This window comes from Piliocolobus tephrosceles, chromosome 3 (assembly GCF_002776525.5).
Source record: "Piliocolobus tephrosceles isolate RC106 chromosome 3, ASM277652v3, whole genome shotgun sequence".
In the NCBI taxonomy this organism is placed as follows: Eukaryota; Metazoa; Chordata; class Mammalia; order Primates; family Cercopithecidae; genus Piliocolobus; species Piliocolobus tephrosceles.
Genome location: NC_045436.1, coordinates 48,861,751 through 48,887,236, shown reverse-complemented (window position 1 = coordinate 48,887,236; position 25,486 = coordinate 48,861,751). Strand labels below are relative to the sequence as shown.

The 25,486-nt window shown below is 41.0% G+C and overlaps 1 protein-coding gene across 1 annotated transcript in view; it reads right to left on the bottom strand.

Moving 5' to 3' along the window:
- The window catches only part of TBC1D9 (TBC1 domain family member 9), a 136,225-nt gene that overhangs the window by 31,563 nt on the left and 79,176 nt on the right, over nt 1-25,486 (bottom strand). Inside the window, exons 7-13 of the mRNA XM_023225960.3 lie at nt 18,989-19,195; nt 17,904-18,074; nt 17,193-17,343; nt 10,372-10,586; nt 8,416-8,533; nt 6,293-6,578; nt 5,864-5,993 (exon numbers count right to left, since the gene is read on the bottom strand). Coding sequence (XP_023081728.1) covers nt 5,864-5,993; nt 6,293-6,578; nt 8,416-8,533; nt 10,372-10,586; nt 17,193-17,343; nt 17,904-18,074; nt 18,989-19,195 — 1,278 coding nt within the window. The remainder of the gene's footprint in view (nt 1-5,863; nt 5,994-6,292; nt 6,579-8,415; nt 8,534-10,371; nt 10,587-17,192; nt 17,344-17,903; nt 18,075-18,988; nt 19,196-25,486) is intronic.

Genomic DNA, 25,486 nt, shown 5'->3' with positions numbered 1-25,486 from the left:
TCCTTTTGACTCGTACTGTGCTTGAAAATATCTAGTGCTGGCTGGGCGCAGTGGCTCACGCCTGTAATCCTAGCACTTTGGGAGGCCGAGGCAGGCAGATCATGAGGTCAGGAGATTGAGACTATCCTGGCTAACACAGTGAAACCCTGTCTCTACTAAAAAATATAAAAAATGTAGCCGGGCTTGGTGGCAGGCGCCTGTAGTCCCAGCTACTCCGGAGGCAGAGGCAGGAGAATGGCCTGAACCCGGGAGGCAAAGCTTGCAGTGAGCCGAGTTTGTGCCACTGCACTCCAGCCTGGGCGACAGAGTGAGACTCCATCTCAAAAAAAAAAAAAAAAAAAAAAAGGAAAATATCTAGTGCTGATAATGTATCCCCAGGGCTGAGCATGATACCTGGTATAAGAAAGGTGCCTATACAATCTTAAATAAAAATTTCCTTGGTTGGGCACAGTGGCTTATGCCCGTAATCTTAGCACATTGGGAGGCTGAGGTGGATGGATCACTTAAGGTCAGGAGTTTGAGAACAACCTAGCCAACTTGGTGAAGCTCCATCTCTTCTAAAAATGTCAAAAAATTAGCCAGATGTGGTGGTGCACGCCTGTAGTTTCAGCTACTTGGGAGGCTGAGGCATGAGAATCGCATGAACACGGGAGGTGGAGGTTGCAGTGAGCCAAGATCAAGCCACTGCACTCCAGCCTGGGTGACAGAGGGGGACTCTGTCTCAAATTAAAAAAAAAAAAAAAGATTTTGTTAATACATGAATAGACAAACGCTGTTTCTTGCGTCTCTTGGGTCCTTCCCATCTATAAACACACTATCTTTTTTGCTTGTCTGTTCCTTCAGCTCTCCCCCTCCTCCAATGTGTTGCACAGAAAGCAGAGATAACGTACTTCAAGAAGAATGCTCTTCAGTCTCCAGTGGCTGTTGGATGCCTTCCAAGTCAATTAGTGACTTCAAGACTCCCTACTAACCAGCTCCACTGGACCAGTTGACCTCATGACCATCGGTACATCCGTAATTCCATCTCTCTTCTAATCCAGATAAACTCCCTTGGTCCTGACTTTAATGCAACGGAGCTCTTACTTGGATACTGGCTGCTGCTTTCTAGCTGTGCAGCTTGGAAAAACTAGCTCAACCTCTCTTAACTTACATTTTCACCTTGAAATGCGTTAACATTTACATGGCAGAGCTGCCTACAAGGCACCCAGCACCTTGCCCCACACATGGCAGGCTCTCGATGAGTAATAGCTATTATAGTAATCATTAATAAGCCAGAGACACATTACTCTAAGCTTTCACAAATGCCTATCCATCTTCACAGATTGTGCCTTCTGTTTTATTAGCCACATCCTTTCCCTGCTTAACACTTTTCAGACTAAACACACTGGGCTGGGTCATCTCGAACATGAAGCGGCTCTGTGACAGCTGTGTACCCACTTTAAGGCCTATTAACATCCTCTTGTGCCTTCCAGGAGGGGCATCTCAGTCTATGAATCAAACTTAGAGATTGGGACTTTGTCTTTTACTTCTGTATTACTCTGCCCAAAGTGCAGGGCTTCACACAAGGGTCTACGCAGAAGAAAACTGGAGTCTCATACCACCTGCACAATTCCTTTCAACAGAGGCTTAGGGGAACTTATAATGAGTGAGATTTTCCCCACAAGGTATTTATGAAGTGAACTTATCAATATCAGACTGATTTCTAGCAACCTCGGGAGCCCTTAACTAAATCTCAAAAGATGAATGTGCTTTCAGGATTTCTTTCCTATGTTTCGATTGTCACAGCTAATTATCCTGAGGAACAGAAAGAAATGCATTGTGTACCTGAGAACATTCAGGTGTCATGCCTGAGCCCAAACCAGATTCTTATCCACATCAGTGATTAGCCCCATTGTGCCAGTGCAGTGAATCTCAATCCTCATTGGACATTTGGAATCACCTGGGAAATTTTTTAAAAAATACATACTCTTGGGCTTCATGCCTAGATTCAGATTTAATTGGCCTGGGGATGGAGCCTAGGAGTTTGTTTTTAAAAGCTTAGCTTAAAAAAAAAAAATTAAGTGATTTAATGCACAGGCAGGATTGAAAACCACCAATTTACTGGTTAGGAGGTAAAAAAACGATCAGCAAGAGTTCGTGGTGTTCTCTTAAAGTTGGTCTACAAGGCGTTAGAGAGCCACTGGAAACATGAGCAGAGTAGTGACACTTAAGCAGAGAAGAGAAAACAAAAACCCAGTTACCATGCACCGAAAGAGCTGGTAATACAGGCACTGATATAAATTAAAAGGATTGTCTTTCCAGGCAGTGGAAGGGAACTGCAGCTTTGTCCTGTTGTGATAGGATGTTTGGCAGCCTGAGGGCCACCATTAGGGATCAGCCCAAGAGGATGTAAATGGAAATCAGCCCTTGGCCTTGTCTCAATTCTTTGCTTTCCCTTGAAAAATGGGTAAAGTGCTGACTTCAGCATGAAGCTAGCTTATCTGCTGTTGAGAATAAAGCTGAGTTGCCACATACTAACCTTTAATACTTTAGGAATAATGCTCAAAATCCTAAGGAAATGGAACACTTGAACAAAAGATTCTTAGCAAAACAATTTTACTTCTGCGCAGAGGGCTGCCTCCTTGGCCAGTTGCCATGAGAGCACATCTGAACAAAGGGCATGAGAGACTTTATTCCTGATGCAGGACCTGCCCCTGTACCCTTTCCCCATTAGCTGGGGTCGGGTCATACAATCTAAACTAATCCCGGTTGGCCAAACATTTGATTTTTTTAGAAAGGGTGGGAACGTAAAAGAAAGTGGAGAGAAAGGGGAAGTGGGTGTCGGTAATGAACAAGAAAGTGAGTCCTCTTTCCAAATAAGGAAAGGAATGTGAGCTGGTACTAGTAACGCTTGGTACTGAGGAGGCACTAGGCATCTAACAAAGGCAAAAAGGAAAAAGGAGAAAAAGAAGAAAAAGGTGGGGCGTACTATGAATTAAAGAATAAAAGATTGATCAGATAATTGGAAGAGAAACCCCATTACATCCCACAATACCTTGGTCCAGAATTCTTTTAACAATAAAAGTCTCAGGATTCCTTTAGAAAAGCAACCCACAGATAGAAAAGCTCTTGCTTATGTCATACAGTACTATTCCAAAGTCCTGGGGCAACGATTTTTTTAAATGCATATGGAAATAGTTTTGGAGACAGTAAGGTGAAATATTCATTCTTTCTATCTAATAGTGGAAACGTAAATTGAAACATACTTTACGGAAATTTGACAGTGTGTGCCAATAGCTTGATCCTTCTTTTTTTTAAATCTATTCTTTTTAACCCAAACTTTTAATTTAAATTCATTTCTAGGATTCTAAGACAATAATCAGAGATGTGATATTTGGGTACAAGTTTATCTTAGAATGCTATATAATACTGAAAATTTGGAAGAAATCGAAGTAAATGTCTAACAAAAGGGAACTAGGTAAATAAGTTTTGTTACCTCATTAAAGCAGAATACAATTTAGTAAAATCATGCCTTCAAATAATATTTAATATATTAGGGAATGCTCATGGTATACATAGAAAATGACAAAGCAGTATTTCGAAGGACCTTTTTTTTTTAAAAGTGTATGTTGTAAGTATAAAAACATACTTAAGGGAAATGTAAAATGCTTATAGGATACAGTTTATTTTTTTCTTCCTATTTCCCTACAATTTCCAAAATAAACATGTATTGCTTTTATGATTCTAAAACAAAATATTTTGCTTTCAATATATATGGAGTTTCAATGAAGATTAAAAAAAATAATTACCAGTCTGTCTCATTATGAGTTAGGACAAACATTTCTGAAAAGATTTCTATATCCATAGCAATTTTTTTTTTTTTTTTTTTTTTGAGGCGGAGTCTTGCTCTGTCGCCTGGACTGGAGTGCAGTGGCCGGATCTCAGCTCACTGCAAGCTCCGTCTCCCGGGTTTACGCCATTCTCCTACCTCAGCCTCCCGAGTAGCTGAGACTACAGGCGCCCGCCACCTCGCCCAGCTAGTTTTTGTATTTTTAGTAGAGACGGGGTTTCACCGTGTTAGCCAGGATGGTCTCGATCTCCTGACCTAGTGATCCGCCCGTCTCGGCCTCCCAAAGTGCTGGGATTACAGGCTTGAGCCACCGTGCCCGGCCAGCAATTTTTTTAAAGCACTAAATTTTTTACTTTAAGAGAGACTTTCTGATCTCACTCCATTCCTCACTATTTCTCTCTTATCCACTTTGTTGCTAGCTGGAATACTGACAATCACCAATCAAAATCACAAAACATCTGCAGAGAGCACAGTGTGCTCAGCAGAATACTCACGCTTTCTCTTTCTTAGTGATCATTTCTATAAAAGTTTAGAGAATCAAGGATCAGGAAATGAAGAAACCATCAAGTGTTATGAACACTTGGGGCCTCACGAACCACCAGGTGCTTAAGGGGGCAAGTGGCACTGTGGTTCCTTCACCCCAAGAAGCATATTAGTTCTGTTGTGAGATTGAGCAGCAGATCAGGCTGATTCCAGGGTCATCATGGACAAGAAAACATCCTCTGCCACCCAGGCCAAGCAATTTTAGAGGAATCCTTGGACTCTGGTCTACTCTGGGCTATACAGGCTATTCTAAGTGTCTCAGACTGTCTACTTCAAAGAAGCCCTAAGTACTTAGCATGGGAACAGAAAGCAAATTGATTTGTGAAGGTTAGCCTCCCCATGCCCACTCTCAACAGCCCCTCCTTAATCTACAAAGAGTTGAAACTGAGCTGCTACTAGATCAGGCTTCAGGATGGGAATGGTAAAGCGCTGGAGAGCCACAGCTTGTCTTGCCATGTGCTACTATGGTATGAGACTCATCAAGACATCCAGGCTCCATTCAGTGTCCATCTCTGGAGGTCACAGCTGTCAGCTAGCACAGAACTACTCACTTCTGACCAGTAGTTCTCACAATGTAGAAGGAAGCAGGTAAGCCTATGGTCTCAATGTTTTTATTCCCTCTAAAATGCATGTTGAAAATTAATCCCCATCGCAGCAGTGTTGGAAAGTGGGGTCTCATAGGAGGTATTTAGTGTGGAGTCCTAATTAGGGAAAGGGAATTGGGCTAGCAGGACCCAGGGAAAGCAAAATAAATAAATATATAAATAAATAATCAAAACAAATAAGCTATAAGTCTACCCTTCTTCATGATCAAGGACACATAGCTCTCCTGCACAAATAACTCATAATCTTCCTGTGCCCAGCTATCACCAGACCCTCGGCTGACAGAAAAATGCAAGTTAGCTCACTACAACCGTGGTGCTCTCAGTACTGCACAAAGCCCTCTCCAGCACACAGCACAAGAACCATCCTATAAAATCCCCAGCAAGCCTTTGTCTCTTTGCAGTTAACTCCTCTCTTGCTAACTTGCCCATTGCATCCTTGAAATGTATTTTCATGCTTTCCTTAATAAATCTGCTTTCCTTTACTTACAACTGCCTTGGTAAATTCTTCCTACTGTCCACATGATAGCAGCCTCAGATAGTTGCCAATCACCTGCAACACTGAGGTCATAAAGACTCTGCCCTCACAAATGGATTAACGTCACTATAAAAAGGTCTTATGAGCATGGGTTCTCTCTCTTCTGCTAGTGAAGATGTGGTATTCCTCCCCTCTGGAGGATGCCGCATGCAAGGTGCCATCTTGGAAGCAGAAAGTCCAGGCCTTAACCTGCCAATGCCTTGATTTGGGGTGTCCCAAAGTCTAGAATTGAGAAATAAATATTTGTTCTTTGCCCAGTCTGTGGTATTCTGTTACATCAGCACAAAACAGGCAGCAATGGAAGTGTGGAATGCATGGTCAAGCTCTGCTCAGCTAGGAAACAAGACCTACCTCGTAGGAGGTTCTGATGAGTCTGAAGATGTCTACCTCAGGGTAAGGTTCCACATCATCGCTGAGCAAGGAGTGGAGGTGAGGAATGGGAGGCAATGTGCTGTCTTTATTGGTCACACTGTCTAAATACCTAGAAGAAGAATGCATCAGAAGTCACAGGGAGAAGAAACTGGAATCCTCCCATTATAATTCTCCAATCACTTTCTGCAAGTTCTACATTTTAAAACAAAGGACTAGAGTTTCTTTAAAGATGGAAAGAGAGAAAGAAATTCTGTTAATTTCTAAAGAAAAAGCATATGAAAATAAATCGTCAGTCAGGAAGAAGCGAGCATTATGATTACCATCAAATCAGTTAAGACTCACGAAATGAAGAGAAAGCACGAGGAAGAAAACCGGAGGTGGTTTTCAAAGTGAGGCTTAGTACGATACCTTCCCAAAACGGTCATGGCCTCCCCATCATCCTTGCAGTTCAACAGTTTGTCCACATTTGCATCCAGCACAGCTAGGGCCAACTGGAATATCACTTTAATTCCTTCATAGAAGAAACAGTCAACAACCACAACTGCACTCTCAAAAGGCATCACACTGAGAAATAGTGTGAGGAACCAAGACAGGGAGATGGTAGAAATCACGCCCAGGTCTTGCATGCAGTCATACAGCTGTGGGACGTAGTCTCGTGCTAGCTCCTCAAAGACACCTTGGTCCACCAGTGCACCTGTAGCAACGAGGTACACAAAAAGGCACAGCTTAGCCAACTACACAGTGTAACTAAAGAATCCATTCAAACAACTTGACTAATAATCCAGTTCACAATGACTGCTAGCACAGGACTCTGTTCCTTTCTGCTAACTGTTCTGCTGTGACTGTTACTAGACCAAGGTGTCAACACAGCTCAGGCACCAGATTAGTTCTGGCTGCATCTTCTTTTTCCGGGCTCTTCCTGTCCCATTTTCCCTTCCAAAAAAGAACAATCACATGACAATTATAAGGGTTGTTAAGAAAGCCAGTTTATAAAGTTTTCATGACATACAATTAGTTATTGTGTTGGCAACATAATGTTTGGTTTGGCATGAAATATACATCCATGTATAGTCATGCGTCACTTAACAATGGAGACATGTTCTGAGAAATGGGTTGTCAGGCGAATTTGTCATGTCAGCACCTTAGAAAGTACTCACACAAACCTAGGCGGTAGAGCCTTACTACACACCTAGGCTATATGGCATAGCCTATCGCTCCTAGGCTCCAAACCTGTATAGCACATTACTGTACTAAATACTGCAGGCAACTATAACATAATGGTAAATAGTTGTGTATCAAAACACAGAAATGAAACAGTAAATATACAGTAGTATAATCTAATGGGACATCTGTTGTATATGCAGTCCATCATCAGCCAGAACATCAACACATGACTACAATTCCAAATGTACATCTAAGCAGCTTAGCTGGCAAACTTTTATTTATTAAAATAATATTAATAATAATAATTCCAGCACTTTGGGAGGCAGAGGCAGGTGGATCACCTGAGGTCAGGAGTTCAAGACCAGCCTGGCTAACATGGTGAAACCCTGTCTCTACTGAAAATACAAAAATTAGCCAGGCGTGGTGGCGGGAGTCTGTATAGTCTCAGCTACTCAGGGACTGAGGCAGGAGAATCGCTTGAACCTGGAAGGCGGAGGTTGCAGTGAGCCAAGTTCACGCCACTGCACTCCAGCCTGGGTGACAGAGCTAGATGGTCTCAAAAAAAAAAAAAAAAAAAAAAAAAAAAAAAAAAAATCACACTTCTGGATGCATGGTGCCCATATATTAATCATTTTTTAAAACAGTTACTTTTTTTAAAACTTAAAAGCATTCCTGTTGTACACATTCACGATCAACTTAAGGACATTTTTGATAATATTTTCAATAATCAAATTCATGTGCAAATGTTTAGAAATATAGAAAGCAAGCAAGCAAGAAGCATAAACAATATACTGTATGACCCTAGCAATGAAAAGCTTGTCCTGCTAAAATGAATCACTGACATTTGAGAGAATTACAAGGAGTTACAGCAATAATTTAAATCCTCAAAACAGGTGTTTGCTTTGCAATAAAACCAGTCCTGAAAAATATCTTAGAAACCTAGTTTTCAATAAACCTCTATATTCTATTTTTTCCACCCCAGATAGCCTTTTTTTTTTGGGGGGGGGGGGGGAATACCTCTGTATTTCATAGGTTCCCATCCTCTTTATTAATTTTCTTACCAAATCTCTTTGTGTTGATGGTACGTATACCTGGTGTAGCTCTCACATGTCAGAGTGACACACACATCAAATATTTTCTAAAATAATTTCTGGAGCAGTGGTATGTGTGTAGTTCCTTAAACTCCATGGGGCTCCTTTGTATACAACCATATTTATTCAACCTCTCTCATTTCCATTTTGAAAAACTGGAGTAGTCTGAAACTCTTCTGGCTTATGGTGACCAGAAACAGTGTTCCGGCTGGTACCTCTCTAAAAACATCTTTTTGACAAGACATAGGTTGAAATGTTAAATGCATCTCCACCTACCCACAACTCTGGTGTTGTAGTAATCTGGGAGCATGCGCTCACACAAAGCCACGAGCAGCCAGAAAGCTTCCTCCTCTTTGGCATAAAGCAGAAGCACTGAAGTGACAATATTCATGGCCTAAAAAAGTGAAAGAGGATGTCAACAAATACAGTTTAAAATATAAGAAATTCTGTTAGCATATTAAAATTACTCAGTTATTCTCACAGGGGCTGGCAAACCTTTTCTATGAAAGGTCAGATAAATATGTTTAGGCTTTGGAGGCTATACATAGTCTCTGTCACATATTCTTCTGAGTTTTGTTTTATGACCCTTTAAAAATGTAAAATCTTGAGTCCTTGAACCAGTAAGTGTGCAGAGTCTTCCTCAGCACCAATAGTCACCAGACAGAGCCCGGAACTCCTACTGGCAAACCCCTATTCCAAAAATTTGCCCAAAGGCTATTTCACAAAGCTTTTAACCTGCTAAAATCTCTCAATGTTCTTAATTCAGTGAGGTAAACATTTCCTTTGTAACTTTCCATAATGGTTTCTATAATCAGGTACACATGGCTCCAGGCTTTCCTCAGAGAACAATGAAACCTTTCAGACTTGGAGTCCTCACCCAACATTTCCATCTGGAGAGAGATGGTAGTGATAACTGAGAGTGATTTAAATTCTAAAGTAACTGTACTTTATTAAAAGATATTATCAGATACCTCATAACCACTCTAGACCCAACTACTTTAATAGTCTTCTTAATTAAAAAGAGGAAGATTAAAAGATAAATATGAACTTTATTATATTAGAGGCCAATTACCTCCTATGCTTTTGATCTCCTAGAAACCAGTAACTGTTCATCAGGCTTCTACAATATAATTTCAAAAAAGGTATTTTGGTTTAATAGGCTCTTTCTTGTAAGTCTTACTCATTTTGTTCCCAAGTGACATCATCATGGAAATTCCACTTGAGAATTAATGTGCTAGTACATGATGATGGTCCCTGCCAGTTCAGTGGAGATAGGTTTTTTAGGGGTCTACCTTGTAACAGGCTCTGGACTAGGTATTGGAAGATGAGGGACACAGTGGTGATATCTTGCAGGTCCTAAATGCTGGTGTTAGATAAAACAAAGATGAAAAGGTTAACTAGTCTGTGTGGGGGGTTATTTAAATTGAAAGTTATAAAAAGGTATACTAATGCAGCAGAGGGAGACTAACATGTGCATGCATGTGCACTTGCGTGTTGAAGTAGGAGTTCAGCCTCTTTTAGCTTTTGCTGGATGGTCAGGGAAGGCCTCTATGACGATGTAGCCTTTGATTCTAAGGTCACGTTATTTTGGAGCTTCCCAAATTTTGGCATCTATACCAGTACAAGAGATGACTTTTGTTGGTATGTAGGCACCTTTCTTAATACTAAGTTAAGCATTTATTTTAGTGTGTATTAAGACATAACCCTAGCATATAAAAGCTCTATTTAAGGACATGATTACTTAAGAGGATGCAAAGTAGGAACACTGTGGCGAGCCACAGTGACAGGCCTGGTGCTCAGGATGCTCTCTCTTCCTCCAGGGTGGGATGAGGGTTAAGGCAGGGAGTGATCAGAAGGATCTTCTCCAGGTCACTAGCTAGGCAGTGGTGAATCCAGAAAGGGCTCCTCCGCTCAGTGCAGTGGTTCTCAACCCAGGATGATTCTGCCTCTCAGACACTTGGCAATATCTAGAGACATTTCTGGTTGTTACAACTGGGTATTTTCTACCAGCATCTAGTGGGTAGGGGCCAGTGATGTTACTAAACATCCTACAAAGAACAGAACAGCCCATACAACAAAGAATTAACCAGTCCAGAGTGTCAACAGTGCCAAGGTTGAGAGGGCCTGGGGAAGTCATAGTTCTGTTAACCGTAAACCTTCCTTCCCACTATGTGTTGGCAAATAAATAGAACTTTTATTTTATTTTTAGCATAAACCACCTGTGACATTTACCTGGCAATACCCTATGTTGGGATTTCGAAAAGCATAAGCTGTTAAGACTCTCCTTAGTGCAGCAATGCCCATTTCATTCTGAAAAGCTGGGTGTTCTGGAAGGGAGCGGTGTAAATCCCTCTCAATCTCCTCCGTGGCGAGATTATACTTCCCCATGGACTTCTCCACTAAGTCTTCATAGTACCCAGGATGTGTGGCCTTTTCATTGATGGCACCTGAGATATATCCAACAGATACAATATCAAAAATGTGAGTGCTCTGCCCTTTGGTTTGCAACTACAGCTTACGATTGAACCACTTTACTTCCCTACCTCTCAAAGGAAACTTGCAAGAGAAGGTGAAATCACAGATGTGGTATGTTGCAATTATGGCTAGACTGCTGAATTTTTCTGTGGCCTCCTTCCCTCTTTCAGTTCCACAGTAGGCTGGCTACTTAAAAACTTTCCTAAGGCAGAGGTTCCCAAGCTACAAAACCATGCACCGAGGAACGCCCACAGACAGTCCCAACGGGCTGCTTAGGAGCACAGGTGGGGAGGTCATCATAACAAGCCAGGCTGAGGCTTCACCTTCTCATCGCTCTCTTCAACCCCAGCAGCTTTGCTTTTATTTTATTGTGGTTTTCATTAAGATTTCACTTGAAAAAGGAGGGCCTGACTCTCAAAATAAGTTTGAAAACTGCCTGCTAACCTGTTAGTTCTGAAGGGTTTAATAGCCATATTGAGGAGAAGGTGGAGATACTTGGTGGGGTTTTTCAAATTACAGAGAGTGGTAAGAGTATTCCTAGCAGTGGTGAGTCATCATTAGTGATGGAAGTTCCTTGGGTGGTGGGGATGAGGATGGAGAGTTATACTGAGCCTCATCCATTTGAGATACTTACACTTCAGGATTCTTTAAGACAGAAAAACCCTATATGCAAATATCTACTTCTCAATCTAAATTTTAATTACATTACTGTTGGGAAGACTGAATATTCACATGCAGAAGAATGAAAATGAACCCTTTTTTTTATACCATGTACCAAAATTAATGCAAAATGGATTAAAGTTTTAACACAGTTCCTGAAACCATAAAACTGGTAGAAGAAAATACAGAGAGAAAATGCTTCTTGACACTGATATGGCAATTATTTTTTGGATGTGACACCAATAGCACAGGCAGCAAAAGCAAAAATCAGACAAGTGGGATGGCATCAAACTAAAAAGCTCTGCACAGCAAAGGAAGCAATCAAAAAGCAACTTAATGGCAGAAAATATCTGCAAACCATATGTCTGATAAGGGGTCAATATACAAAATATATAAGGAATTCACAGAACTCAATAGTCTAAACCAAACAACCTGATTTTAAAATGGGCAAAGGAAATGAATAGACAGTTCTCAAAAGAAGGTGTACAAATCACCCAACAGGTGATTTAAAAGTGCTCAACATCACTAATCATCAGGGACATGCAAATCAAAACTACAATGAAATACCACCTCATACCTGTCAGAGTGGCTATGATCAAAAAGACAAAAGATAACAAGTGTTGACAAGGATGTGGAGAAAAAGGGAACCCTTGTACGCTGTGGTGGGAATGTAAATTGCTACAGCCATTATAGAAAACGGTATAGACATTCCCTAAACTAAAAATAGAGCTACCTTATGATCCAGTAATCCCACTCTAAGCATATATCCAAAGGAAGTGAAATCAGCATCCTGAAGAAGTATCTGCACTCCCATGTTTATTGCAGCATTTTCACAACAGCCAAGATACAGAAACAATCTAAATGCCCATTAAGAGATGAATGGATAAAGAACATGGGGCATATATACAAAATGGGATACTATATTCAGCCTATAAGAGGGGAAGTTCTGTCATTTTTGATAATGTGGTTGAACCCGGAGGACATTATGCTAAGTGAAATAAGCCAGGCACAGAAAGACAAGTAATACATGTTCTCAGTTATATATGGCATCTAATATAGTCAAACTCATAGAAACAGAGAATAGAATGGTGATTACCAGGAGCTAAGGAAGGGGGAAAATGGAGAGATGTTGGTTAAAGGGTATAGAGCTTCAGTTATAAGAAATGAAAATTTTCTGAAGATCTCATGTAATACTGTATTCTACACTTGAAATTTGCTAAGAGGGTAGATCTTAAGTATTCTCTCACCAAACTCTCCCCACCAAAAAAAAAAAAACAAGAAAAAAAGACAAAAAGAAAAAACATAGTAACAATGTGAGGTAATAGGTATGTTAAATTAGCTTGATTACAGTAATCATTTCAGAATGTATATCAAATCAATACACCTTAAATATATATAATTTGTATTTGTCAATTATACCTCAACAATGCTGGAAAAAATGAATGAGTTCATGAAGGCTGCAGGATACAAGATCAATACACAAAACCTATAGGCTAGCAATTAATAATCTGAAAATGAAAGTAAGAAAAGAATTCCCTTTACTATAGCATCAAAAAGAATAAAATATTTCGGAATAACTATAACAAAACACATGTAAGAGTTGCACACTGCAAACTACAAAATATTGCTAAAAGAAATGGACAGACTTAAATAAAAGACGTTCTGTGTTTATGGGTTGGAAGACTTAATGTTGTTAAGATAGAAAAACTCCCAAATTGATCTACAGATTCAACACAATACCTATCAAAATCCCAGCTGTCCTTTTTGCAAAAATTGGCTAGCTGGTCCTAAAATTCATATGCAACTTCAAGAGACTCAAAAAAGAACAAGAAAATTGGAGGACTCACACTTCCCAATTTTAACTCACTGCAAAGCTACAGTAAGCAAGACAGTGCAGTACTGGCATAAAGACAGACACACAGATCAATGGACTAGATTTAAGAGTCCAGAAATAAATCCTAACATTTAAGGTCTATTAATTTTTAACAAGGGTGCTAAGATAATTCAATGGGGGAAAGAATAGTATTTTCAACAAATGGTGCTAGGACAACGATATTCATATGGAAAAGAATGAATTAGACTGTCACCTTCATCTCACACCACATAAAAAATTAACTCAAGGCCAGGTGCAGTGGCTTACGCCTGTAATCTCAGCACTTTGGGAGGCCTAGGTGGGTGTATCACGACGAGGTCAGGAGTTTGAGACTAGCCTGATGAACATGGTGAAACCCTGTCTCTACTAAAAATACAAAAATTAGCCAGGCCTGGTGGTGCATGCCTGTAATCCCAGCTACTCAGGCTGAAGCAGGAGAATCACTTGAACTGGGAGATGGAGGTTTCAGTGAGCCGAGATCATGCCATTGCACTCCAGCCTGGGTGACAGAGTGAGACTCAGTCTCCAGGAAAAAAAAAAAAAAGAAAAAAAAAAAGAACCTCAAAATGACCTAACTATAAGAGCTAAAACCATAAACTCTTAGAAGAAGGTATAGGTATAAATCTTCATGTCATGAGAGCAGAGTGACAAAAGAAAAAATAGATAAATTGTTATTTCATTAAAATTAAATTTTTTTGTGCTTCGAAGGATACCATCAAGACAGTGAAAAGACAATGCACAGAATGGGAGCATTTTTAGAAAAAATCTGATAATCAATTTGTATCTCAAATATGTTTAAAACTTCTACAACTCAATAATTAAAAGATAACCCAATTAAGAGCAGGCAAAGGATCTGAGTACATATTTCTACAAAGAAGATACAGAAGTGATCAGTAAGTGCATGAAAAAATGCTCAACATCATTATCCTTCAGGAGAATGTAAATCAAAATAATGTTTAACCTTTAAAAGGTTAAACATAGAGTTACCACACAAACCAGAAATTCTACTTCATTCATACATTCAAGAGAAATAGAAGCAGGTGTCCATATAAAAACCTGTATTTAAAAAAATTTTAAACTTTCTAATTTTCTAAATTTTAAATCTGTATTTTATTTTTTGAGAGAGGGTCTTGCTGAGTCACCCAAGCTGGGGTGCAGAGGTCTGATCATGGCTCACTGCAGCCTCAACCTCCCAGGCTCAGACGATCCTCCCATCTCAGATTCTTGAGTAGCTGGGACTCCATGTGCATGCCACCACACCCAGTTAGTTTTAAAAAAATCTGTTTCATAGAGATGGAGTCTCACTATGTTGCCTGGGTTGGTCTCAAACTCCTGGGCTCAAGTGATCCTCCCGCCTTGGCTTCGCAAAGTGCTAGGATTACAGGCATGGGCCACTGTGCCCAGCCCACACAAAAACATGTAGATGAACATTCACAGCAGCATTATTCATAGGAACCAACAAGTAGAAACAACCTAAACGTTTATCAGCTGAAAAACGAATGAACAAAGTGTAGTATATCCATACAATGATATAATATTTGGCTATAAAAAGGAATGAAATGCTGATACATGCTACGGCATGATGGAACCTTGAACACAGTATGCTATGTGAAACAAAAAACTACATATTATATGAGTCCATTTATACAAAATGTCTAGCAACAGAAAGTAGTCTGGTGGTTGCCTGGGGCTGGGAGGGGGCTTGAGGGGAATGGAACTACCAGTCTGTATTTCCAAACAGTTTATATCTATTTTCTAAATGGATAAAAGGTATGGGATATTTTGGGGAGAAGACAAATGTTCTATAATTGTGATCATTGTATAATTCTGTGAATAAAAAAAAAAAGCCACTGAATTGTACACCTTAACTGGTAAGTTGTGAATTGTATCTCAATAAAGATATCATAAAAATATATAAATGATATTGACAGGGTATACACTCACATTTCAAAATTCAGAAAATTGGAGTCCCAAGATTCCTGGACTGGCCCAGGCCTTGTCTCTGACGGTCACTAAGAGAGCTGGCCTCACGACTCACGCTTGCCCTGGAAAAGCCAACCCGGCTGACAGGGACGTAACGCTGGCTTTTGCTCTGTTGTTGTGGGAGAGATACTGTGATTTCTTGTCATCTCACCTGCATTTCATGTCAGTGGGTACAGAATTCAGGTCATAAGGCCGTCGCCCTAAGGGTCACAGGGAGCAGGTGAGACCCAAGTTGGGCTCTGGCCTGGAGCTGTGCTCTCTTCATGACAGGCTCGCCCTCAGGCGAACCCCATTCCTGGATGTGGAAATACAGGCTCAGTTATCACCCCAAAAGAGGGCTGCCATTAAAGGAAACGCCGCCGTTAAAGGAAACGCTGGGTCTAACTCTCAACATTATCTCTGAGATAGGGCTGTGTACTATTGATGTATATACTAGTCTCCCGGTACACGTCTTGAGTTTCATTTTCACTTAAAACACAGCTATAAATAACTTCTAATTTGAACAAGGAAGATGAAAATGGAACTCTGTTTACTCTGTCAGTGATGTGAATCTGGTTGTCAAGGTGACTAGTTCACCAAACACAGGGAAGACAAGAGAAGACTGGATGGTAATGATCTTCTTGGGTTTGAATTATAATTAGAGATGAGTTGACTCAAATTTAGGTTTCTAAATGAGGAACTATGGCTGGTCTACTTAGGGAAAATGAGGCCAGGCACAGTGGCTCATGACTGTCTATGGCTGGTCTACTTAGGGAAAATGAGGCCAGGCACAGTGGCTCATGACTGTCATCGCAGCACTTTGGGAGGCTGAGGTAGGGGATTGATTGAGCCTACAAGTTTGAGACCAGCTTGGGCAACACAGCAAGATGCCTATTTCTACAAAAAGAAAGAAGGAAAGAAAAATGAAAAATAAGACATGTATTAAATAAATATGGAACAAACTAGTTTTACATGAAATAGACAAAACCAATTATTTTTCAGGATTATATGTCCCTATTTCTGAGACATTTATACATCTCATTATGGGCATTTACATCTACTTTTACAAAGAGCTATAGGTTTCTTTAAAGGCTTTCCTGTGAGTCTGGTATTTATTAATTTTAATATCACTTTCTAAGAATAAAAGCTTTTAATAATAGCATTTGTGTCAGACCATCTTAGGTTCAAATAAAAATATTCACATAAGCCTATTTAGAATGATTATATTTCAGGCTTCAATCTAGACAGAGCAACTGATTTACATGTGAAAGTAAAGTTAGTGAAACTGAGGAGTGCTCTGATGTCTGAGATACTAAAGATCCCCCAGACACACTCAGTGCTTTTGGATGGGAGGAAGCAGTGTGGGCTTAGCCTGAAGGATCTCTGGTTTCTGTAGCAGGGCTCAAAGATCTGATGTGACAGAATGATAGACAGGCACAAGAGCCAGTTCTGTGGACCAATAAAGATGGATGCCTTCACCACTGGTCCATGGATGTGTCCCCTTCTGTCCTTCCTGGCATCTCTGGCTTGAAGTACAAGGTATGATCTGAGGAGGCTTTTATTTCCAGTGCAGACTCTGGCCTCACCTTTATGGTTCCAGTGATGACCAAAGACTTCAGGAGGTGGCAAAAATCAAACACCCGGGCCTTTTCATTCCTCTCATTTCTTTCCTCCCACTTCCCTACCCGATGACTGCTCTGAGGATGTGTCACACTTACACATTCTCAATGAAGTTGACGTAGCTGGGAAAGGAAAAAAGAACTACCCAAGTCACAAAGTATTCTGCTCTTTTACTTCAGGTTCTCCTTTATTCCTAAATAGCCTGACTGAAGAAATGGAAGTACTTATAAAGACTCGAAGGATGGTGGCTTCAACATTTGGTGTGCTTCCTATGGGTCCTATAATTTTATAAAGGGAACAATAATTGAGGGACTTCAATACGCTGGTGAGGAAACATGATGTAGCTTTCAACTGGGGGATGCATATTTGAAAGAACCCCTGAGGCATGACTGAAGGCACACAGAGGCCCTGGCGTGGAGTCCCACAGACTCTGACGCCAGCACTCCCAGCCCAGCGGCCGTACCTGACAGCAGCAGCCAGAGCTCCCCACGCATGCTCTCCGGGATGCCCTTCAACACCAGCTCCCGCGTTTTCTCCGTGCGGTACATGCAGATCCCTTGCCCATACTCAGCAAAGTGAATCTTCCAGGCTTGCTCTTTCAGAAACTCTTTGGCCTGAAAGGGAAAATGAAACATTACGACATCCAAAGTACCCTGAGGATGGTAAGAGAAGAGTGATGAAAGGTCAGAACATGCTCCCTGCTGAATGGAGTGACAAGTTCCAGAAAGAACTCATGAGAAAAAGGAAGTCAGATTTTCTGGAGTTTTCTAATTTTACACATCTATCATGGCCTGCAGCTCTGCCACAAAGCTTTTGGGCCCAGAGTCAGAATCCTACTTACTTGAGATTGTATTTATGGTTTTATGTCTATACCACCAAGTGAAGGTAAGTTAATGATGTTTAAATATGGGCTGAGAAATCAGGTATTTATTTGTTGGTTTAACTTAAGCAAGAGCGAGAAACCAAACAAGACCAAAATAAGTCACCTGTACCCTCTGTAGCTCACCTCCTTCCATGAAGCCACTGTGAAAGTTATAATATATTTACACCAAAATCTGCTTAATAGGAAAATCTCCATTTACACAGGCATGGGTGAATTTACTTATAGTAAAAAATACTGTTAGTGGCATTGTTCAAATCTAAAGAGTTTCATGGAAAAGCGAGAGGCACCCACCAATTTCGGGTTGAACTCCTCAGGAGACCGCCGCCGATACATGGTCATCAGGGTCTGCGTGGCTGTGGGGACACTGTTGCCATTTAGGTTAAACTGGCGCTCTCCATCAGCATCAGAGCTCGTGCTTCTCTGGGGGCTGGAGGAGACGAGGCTGCTGGGTCGAGAGTACACCTGTCAATACAGAGAGGAACAAGACATTGGGAGGACACGGGCAATATAACCTACTTCTTCAGTGTCTTCTGTATGGTTATCAAAAGCTCCATCATTTTTTCCCAGGATGTTTCTTGTTATGTGAAGAAACAGGAGAAAAGCATCCAGCCATCATTCTGGCAGGGATTAGACAGGTGGCTGGGTCCCGGGTTGCAGCACTTCAATGCTCACAACAGGTTTCTGAATCTTCATGTTTTAGATGTATATTCGCAACAAAGTGCTTGCCCATTTGTTCATCTGATTTGCATGTATGCAAAGCATGTCATGGTTGATTCAGCAGCTATGGCTGCCTCATCACCCCATTGAGTTTCTGGTGCCTCAAAAATGCCCATATAAGCTTGGAGCAGGTGAACAGAGACAGGGATGTTATGTGTGAGCTTACTACCTTCAAAACATGTTTTATCTGCCAGTAACTACCTCTAACCATTCAGCTAGTCACCTGTCTTTTCAGGCCTCCAATTTTCCTGAATGTTGGTCCAGGGAAGAATTCCACAGGGACCCAATATATATTTTATCATAATAAAATCATCATAATGATTTGTATTTCAGGTTTGAGACTTTATTTAGTGACCTCTGTACCATTCTCAACAATGTCACTATATGGACCCAAGTCACTTGCTATGTAACTAGAACAGATTACTTAAGAATTTCTTCAAGTATAAAATAAAAGTGTTATTCCAGGTGATCTGTAAGGTTCCTTCCAAATCTATGACCCCAAATACAAAGTCCTTGAGATTTAAATGAGATATTGCTGAGATATCACTTTGGGCATCAGATGCAAAGCTGGAAGATCAAACAAAATGGGCAAGGAAGTGAACACACTTGGGCACAGGAAGAGGATAAACCAAAAATGCTTTCAGGTGTCTTCCACAGACCTCATCATCTGAACTGTTGTAGCTTCCTGCAAACTCCTTGTCAGAATATATTTTGGAAGTAGTCTGTTGTAGGAAATCTGAGATCCTTTGCACTAGAAAGTCTCTATCTTTCAAGTTGGCAAATAGGAAGGTCATCCTGTTTCGGGTGCTGATGGATAAGGGACTGGGGAGCACACTGGAGCTGTCTGCCTTTTCTACAATGGTCACCTGAAAAGAAGTGGGAAACAAAGAGCATTATTTTCCAAGAATTACCCAACAGTAGCCTATGAGCAGCACTAAAGGAGGAAGGCGGCACTTTCATCGTTCTGTAGGAACCACCTATATTTTATTGAGGCAAAACTGAGACTCTTTGACTCTGTTCCAGTAAAATAAAACAGTTCAAAACAATCAAACTGGAGCTTATAGTAGAAACTGGAATCGTCTTGCTGGTTTTTCCAAATCAGTGGTTCAAAACTGGGACTTTTTTCCTCTCAGGAGACATCTGGTAACATCTGGAGGCATTCTGGGTTGTCACAAGTGGAGGGAAACTACTGGCATCTGGTAGTAGAGTCCCAGGGACGCTGCTAAACATGCTACAGTACACAGGACAGCCCCTGCCATCCCACTCCACCCCCATCCTACGGTATGTAGGGCAGCCCCTGCCATCCTACTCCACCCCCATCCAGCCCCTGCCATCCCACTCCACCCCCATCCTACGGTACGTAGGGCAGCCCCTGCCATCCTACTCCACCCCCATCCTATGGTATGCAGGACAGCCCCTGCCATCCCACTCCACCCCCATCCTACAGAACGCAGGGCAGCCCCTGCCATCCCACTCCACCCCCATCCTACGGTACGCAGGGCAGCCCCTGCCATCCCACTCCACCCCAGCGAAAGCCCGTCCCAAAATGTCAATAGCTCCCAGGTTGAGAAACCTTGCTATAAAGGAATTATTTGATTTTCATTAAAATTTCATGGAGCTATAAGACAGAAGGCTCCTAGCTGCTTCATCAGCCATAAGAGACAGAAAACAACCCAGGATACTGGTTCCTTTTACCAAGCTTAATGTTGGAATGGTTTTCAAAATACCACCAATCCTTCAAATGTTTCATTTAGACTCTAGGGCTTTTCATCCTTCACCTTTGACCACTGCAAAGTTTTAAAGGTTCTATTCTTAACAGACATGTAAAGAATGTAAACAGCTTAATTGCAACCCTATCTGAACTACCAGACCGTGTGTCTGCGCATGTGCACATGTGTGTGCCTACCACATTGGGCAAATGAAAGGAAAGGAAGACATCTGTTTTAGCTCTAAACTGAAGACATATATGGGTGATTTATAATAGGATTTTCATCAACTGGAAACTGGGATAAATACATTAAAACTTTTGTCTTTAGCACATTAGAAAACAAATCTCAAGGCAAGCACTAGAAAAATGGTTTACTTGCAGCAGCTCTGACAATATACTTAAAGCTAAGAATTTTTCCCCTTCTTCATTTCTGCCTGCAAGCAGTCTAGACAGGTTAAACTTTAAGCTGTTCATTAGCATTTTCATGTGAAATATATTTCCTCCAAAGCACAACTTTACAAACGTTTTCCCTACTGAAGACTAAGTAACCTATTGAAGTTGTCTAAAAACTCTTGCATGCCTAAAAAAACAAGTCTGCTTGGGGTCCACTGAGGGAAAAAGTGTAGCGTCTGACTTCTGTTTTCAGAATATATGTGTTAGAGTATATACAAGATTCCCTTAATATCTATATTAAATATACGTATTAATATATGACATATATAATATACATTATATATTAAACATACATTATAGAATATTAAAATATATATTAAAGGAATCTTCTGAGACACCTGAAGTTGTACATAAGGATTTTCTTTCTAATGAAATAAATGCTAGATAACAGAGGGAAATACCTCCTTTTCATGAAAAGAATTTTCCCATAACACTTAAGGCATGTATTAAAGAATACTCATTTTTTAAAAATCCACAAAAGCCCCTCTTCTCACATCAAATTTTTACTAGCTCTTTTGGTCATGAGCTGTCTGGGATAAACGGAAAATGCCAAGGAGATGAAAGGTTAAATTATGTGTCTAAAACACAGACAGCTATGAGGATCTTGATAAAGTCAAAGCGAAAAATTCCTTTGTCTAGCTGGAGCATGTATACAGCAACAACAAAGCTCCCACATAAAACACATAAATGCTCACATGGCTTATAAAATGTTTCTCACTGATAAATAAGTTCTGGCAGAACTCTATCACAAAAGCTTCCCGCCACCAGGAAAGGAGAACAGTTACATCAGAGTGTTCTACAATATAATGCGACATATTTTCATGATCAATTTGAGTCATAAAAGAGACTGCAACTTAATCAAGTCTTGATGTTTAATATGGAATACCGGAAAGTAATTTTTGAATGAAAACAAAGGCCGGACACGTGGCTCACGCCTGTAATCCCAGCGCTTTGGGAGGCCTGAGCGGTCAGATCACTTGAGCTCAGGAGTTCAAGACCAGCCTGGCCAACACGACAAAATCCCGTCTCTACTAAAAATACAGAAATTAGCCATGAGTGGTGGCACATGCCCGTAATTCCAGCTACTCAGGTGGCTGAGGCAGGAGAATTGCTTGATCCCAGGAGGTGGAAGAGGAGGCTGCAGTGAGCTAAGATTGTGCCACTGCACTCCAGCTTGGATGACTGTGTGAGACCCTGTATTAAAAAAAAAAAAAATTCCTTCTCTTGCTGGCTCAGTAATTTCTTCAAAATCTATAGCAACATGATCCTGGATAAATGCTTAGCATCTGTTGACCTAAAACCAATATGTAGAATGTATGTTAAAAACCTCCAGCTGGCTGGGTGCGGTGGCTCACGCCTGTAATCCGAGCACTTTGGGAGGCCGAGGCGGGTGGATCACGAGGTCAGAAGATCGAGACCATCCTGGCTAACATGGTGAAACCCCGTCTCTACTAAAAATACAAAAAAAATTAGCCGGGTGTGGCAGTGTATGCCTGTAATCCCAGCCACTCGGAAGGCTGAGGCAGGAGAATGGCGGAGCTTGCAGTGAGCCGAGATCGCACCACTGCACTCCAGCCTGGGCGACAGAGCGAGACCCTGTCTCAAAAAAACAAAACAAAACAAAAACCTTCAGTTAATATTTCAGCTTATTTATTTAAAAAAAATTAAGTGAAACAATTCTCGGTCTACACAATCCTAAAAGTGGACATTCCACGTAGGATATAATGTTCCCAGGGATGTCAAGCAGCCTGACTTGGTTCTGAAAGGTACCCAGCTCACGTGGAGGGCACTCTCCACTCAGACCCCACGTGGATGGTGGAGACGCCCCCATTGCTCTTCTGACACTATTGTTACCTAAAGGTAATAGAAATTACATTAAGTCTTTTGCTTCTTTCATTAGTTGGGGTGGGGCTCTACCATTAATACATCTCAGAGTCATCAGTTCAAAGAAAAGGCACTGCAGTCTCACTGAGAGCTTCTTTGAAGCTGCGTCTTCCAACTACAACAAGCTTGATTTCTAAATTCTACCTCTGCAGATTGCCTCTCTTCTGATTTACCCTGAAATATAGTCATATTTATTATTATCTCTGCTCTACTAGAGAAAACAAGCAAGCAGAAGAGAGGGTGAGAATATTAATCACCATTCTCTCAATTCCTCCAAGATTTCAACAGTGTATTCTAAATCACACTAAAACGTAAACAGAGCAAGCCGGCTCCAACACCCAGGAGGTGGTGACCAGAAGGACCAGCAGGACAGCAGATGTCTTCATAGTGGCTTCCAGACCCTTTCTGCTCCTCATTTCCCTTTGGATAAACTTAGAGTGATGACTCATTCAGGTCATAAATAGCACATTCATGGTATTCTTAATCCCACAATTGGTTTCCTTAGCCGGTACAGGTAATGCTGCTTTACTACATTTGGGTAGCACTTGATGAAGAAAATTACATTCAGAATTAGGTGAAGAAAATTATGTTTAGTAACCTCCTATAGCAAAAACTACTAAGAAGGTAAATTTGGGCCGGGCGCGGTGGCTCACGCCTGTAATCCCAGCACTTTGGGAGGCCGAGGTGGGCGGATCACAAGGTCAGGAGATTGAGACCATCCTGGCTAACATGGTGAAAAACCCCATCTCTACTAAAAATACAAAAAATTAGCCGGGCGTGGTGGCGGGCACCTGTAGTCTCAGCTACTTGGGGGGCTGTGGCAGGAGAATGGCGTGAACCCTGGAGGCAGAGCTTGCAGTGAGCCGAGATTGTGCCTGCACTCCAGCCTGGGCGACAGAGCGAGACTCTGTCTCAAACAAACAAAAGAAGAAGGTAAATTTGGTAGAAAAACTTACAAAATACATTTCACAGTCAAATGTAAAACTGTTACATTTTTCCTGTCAGAATTTACCCACAACATATCTTGGCCTCAAATGTGTTATAACTCCAGTTAGTTGACCTTATGATAAGGAGAACTAGATTTGTCAGTTGCCTAACATTTTTCATTCTTTCTGATTCACAGTTTGACTTCTGTTTGCAATTTATAACTTAAGGAAAATTATACTTATGTTTGGGAGAAAACTAGAAGCAACAAAAAGGTCCAATCATAGCTAACTGAATGAATAAATTATGTATATACTTTATGGAATAAACTGCAGGATTTAAAATTTAATTGTGATATGGATGCGATGGTGTATGCCTGTAATCTCAGCTACTCATAGGACTAAGACAGGAGGCTCATTTGAGCCCAGGAGTTGTCTAGTCTGTGTAATAGAGCAAGGCCCCCTATCTCTTAAAAAAAATTACATTGTAGAAGAATATATATATACATAAAATATTTATATAAAAATGTATATATATATTTAATCTTTTATTTTTTAGAGATAAGGTCTTGCTCTGTCACCCAGGCTGGAATGCAGTTGTTGGATCATACATAGCTCACTGTGATCTCAAACTCCTGGGCTCAAGTGTTCCTCCCACTTCAAGCCTCCCAAGTAGCTAGGACTACAGGCACACATCACCATCCCCAGCTACTTTTTTAAAAGTTTTAATTTTTTGTAGAGATGGGACCTTGCTATGTTGCCTAGGCTGGTCTTTGAACTCTTGGACTCAAGCAGTCCTCCTGCCCTGGCTTCTCAAAGTTCTGGGATTACAGGTATGAGCCACCACCTCTGGCCTACAGAAGAATATTTAATGATTTAAAGGACACTTTAAGATATACTCAATGTCAAAGGAAATAAGTAAAAATAAAAATTCCCTATAAAGTTTTACCTCTAAATTACATAAATGATATATACATAGCAATGCAGAGAAAAAACTAGAAAGCTGTGTAATAGAATGTTAACAGTGTTCCTCTCTGAATAGTGGAACTAGGGGGGACTTTTTTCTTTTTATTTGTCTGTACTTTTACAAATTCTGGAATAAAGACATATTACTCTTAAAACAAGAAAATAAGAAGAACCTAAACCTAATTAAAAAAAAGAAAAAGAAAAAGAAGGCAGAGAGAAACCTGAATCCTTTGCTAAAGGGATGTTAGCAAGGGGACAATCCTGATCAAAAATCCAAAGCTTCCAGCCACCTTAGCTTCCCTAAAGAACCAGGGTAGGTTGGAAGAGGTCAGGTTAGTAACTACAGGGCTGCAGACCCCTGCGTTGCCCTTTCTCTGATATCCTAACCTGGGGTCTTTGTCAACTGCAAGCCTCATGGCAAAGCTTCCAGACAAGTACCAGAGTAAGCTATCATCCTGGAGTTAGGATGGAACCCACCTCCACCCCAGAACGATAATAATGTTTCTTAGACTTTACTGTGCATAAGAATTGGCCTGTAAATTTATTAAAGCTCGCAGAGATACAGATTCAGAAGACCTGGGATGGACTCAGGGAGTTACCATTGTGAGCAGCAGCACGATGGTTCTAACACAGGAAATCAGTGGAGGAGAGCCGAACAAACATATGGCTTTCTGACTCACAACCTAGACTGTCTCCTTGAGACCAGGGTGCCCTCAGACTGTGAGCCAGGTACAGTAAACATGTTTCCTAGTTTCTATATTTGATGTTTTGACATCTTGGGGGCCTTGCTGACCCTGGAGGGGGATTACCCTTCCCAGAGCTAGCCAGTTTCTAGAAAATTGCTTTCAAAGCAAATCAACCAACCTGGAGCCCACACCTCAATCACTTCCTTTACTGAATGCTCACATTCAAGGCTACTATTTCCCTGCCCTTTCTAACCCAGGGACAATTAGGGACATCCCCTATGCCCCAGAGCCCACCAAAACTGTTCCAACTATCCAAGCCTAAGCCTCTTTACTCGGTGTGGCCCATTTCTTCCCTTGAAATCCCATAAAGGATCTTGCCCACATTTTCTTTCCCTCTTGCCTCCTCTGACCATGGTGCTTCCACGTGTGGCCCAGCACATAGTGTGGCATGCCCTTGCCTCTCAGGATCTGTGTATAAAACAAGCTATTTCTATAGCACTCACTCCCTGATTGCTGGCCTCATCAAGCCTGAATTGT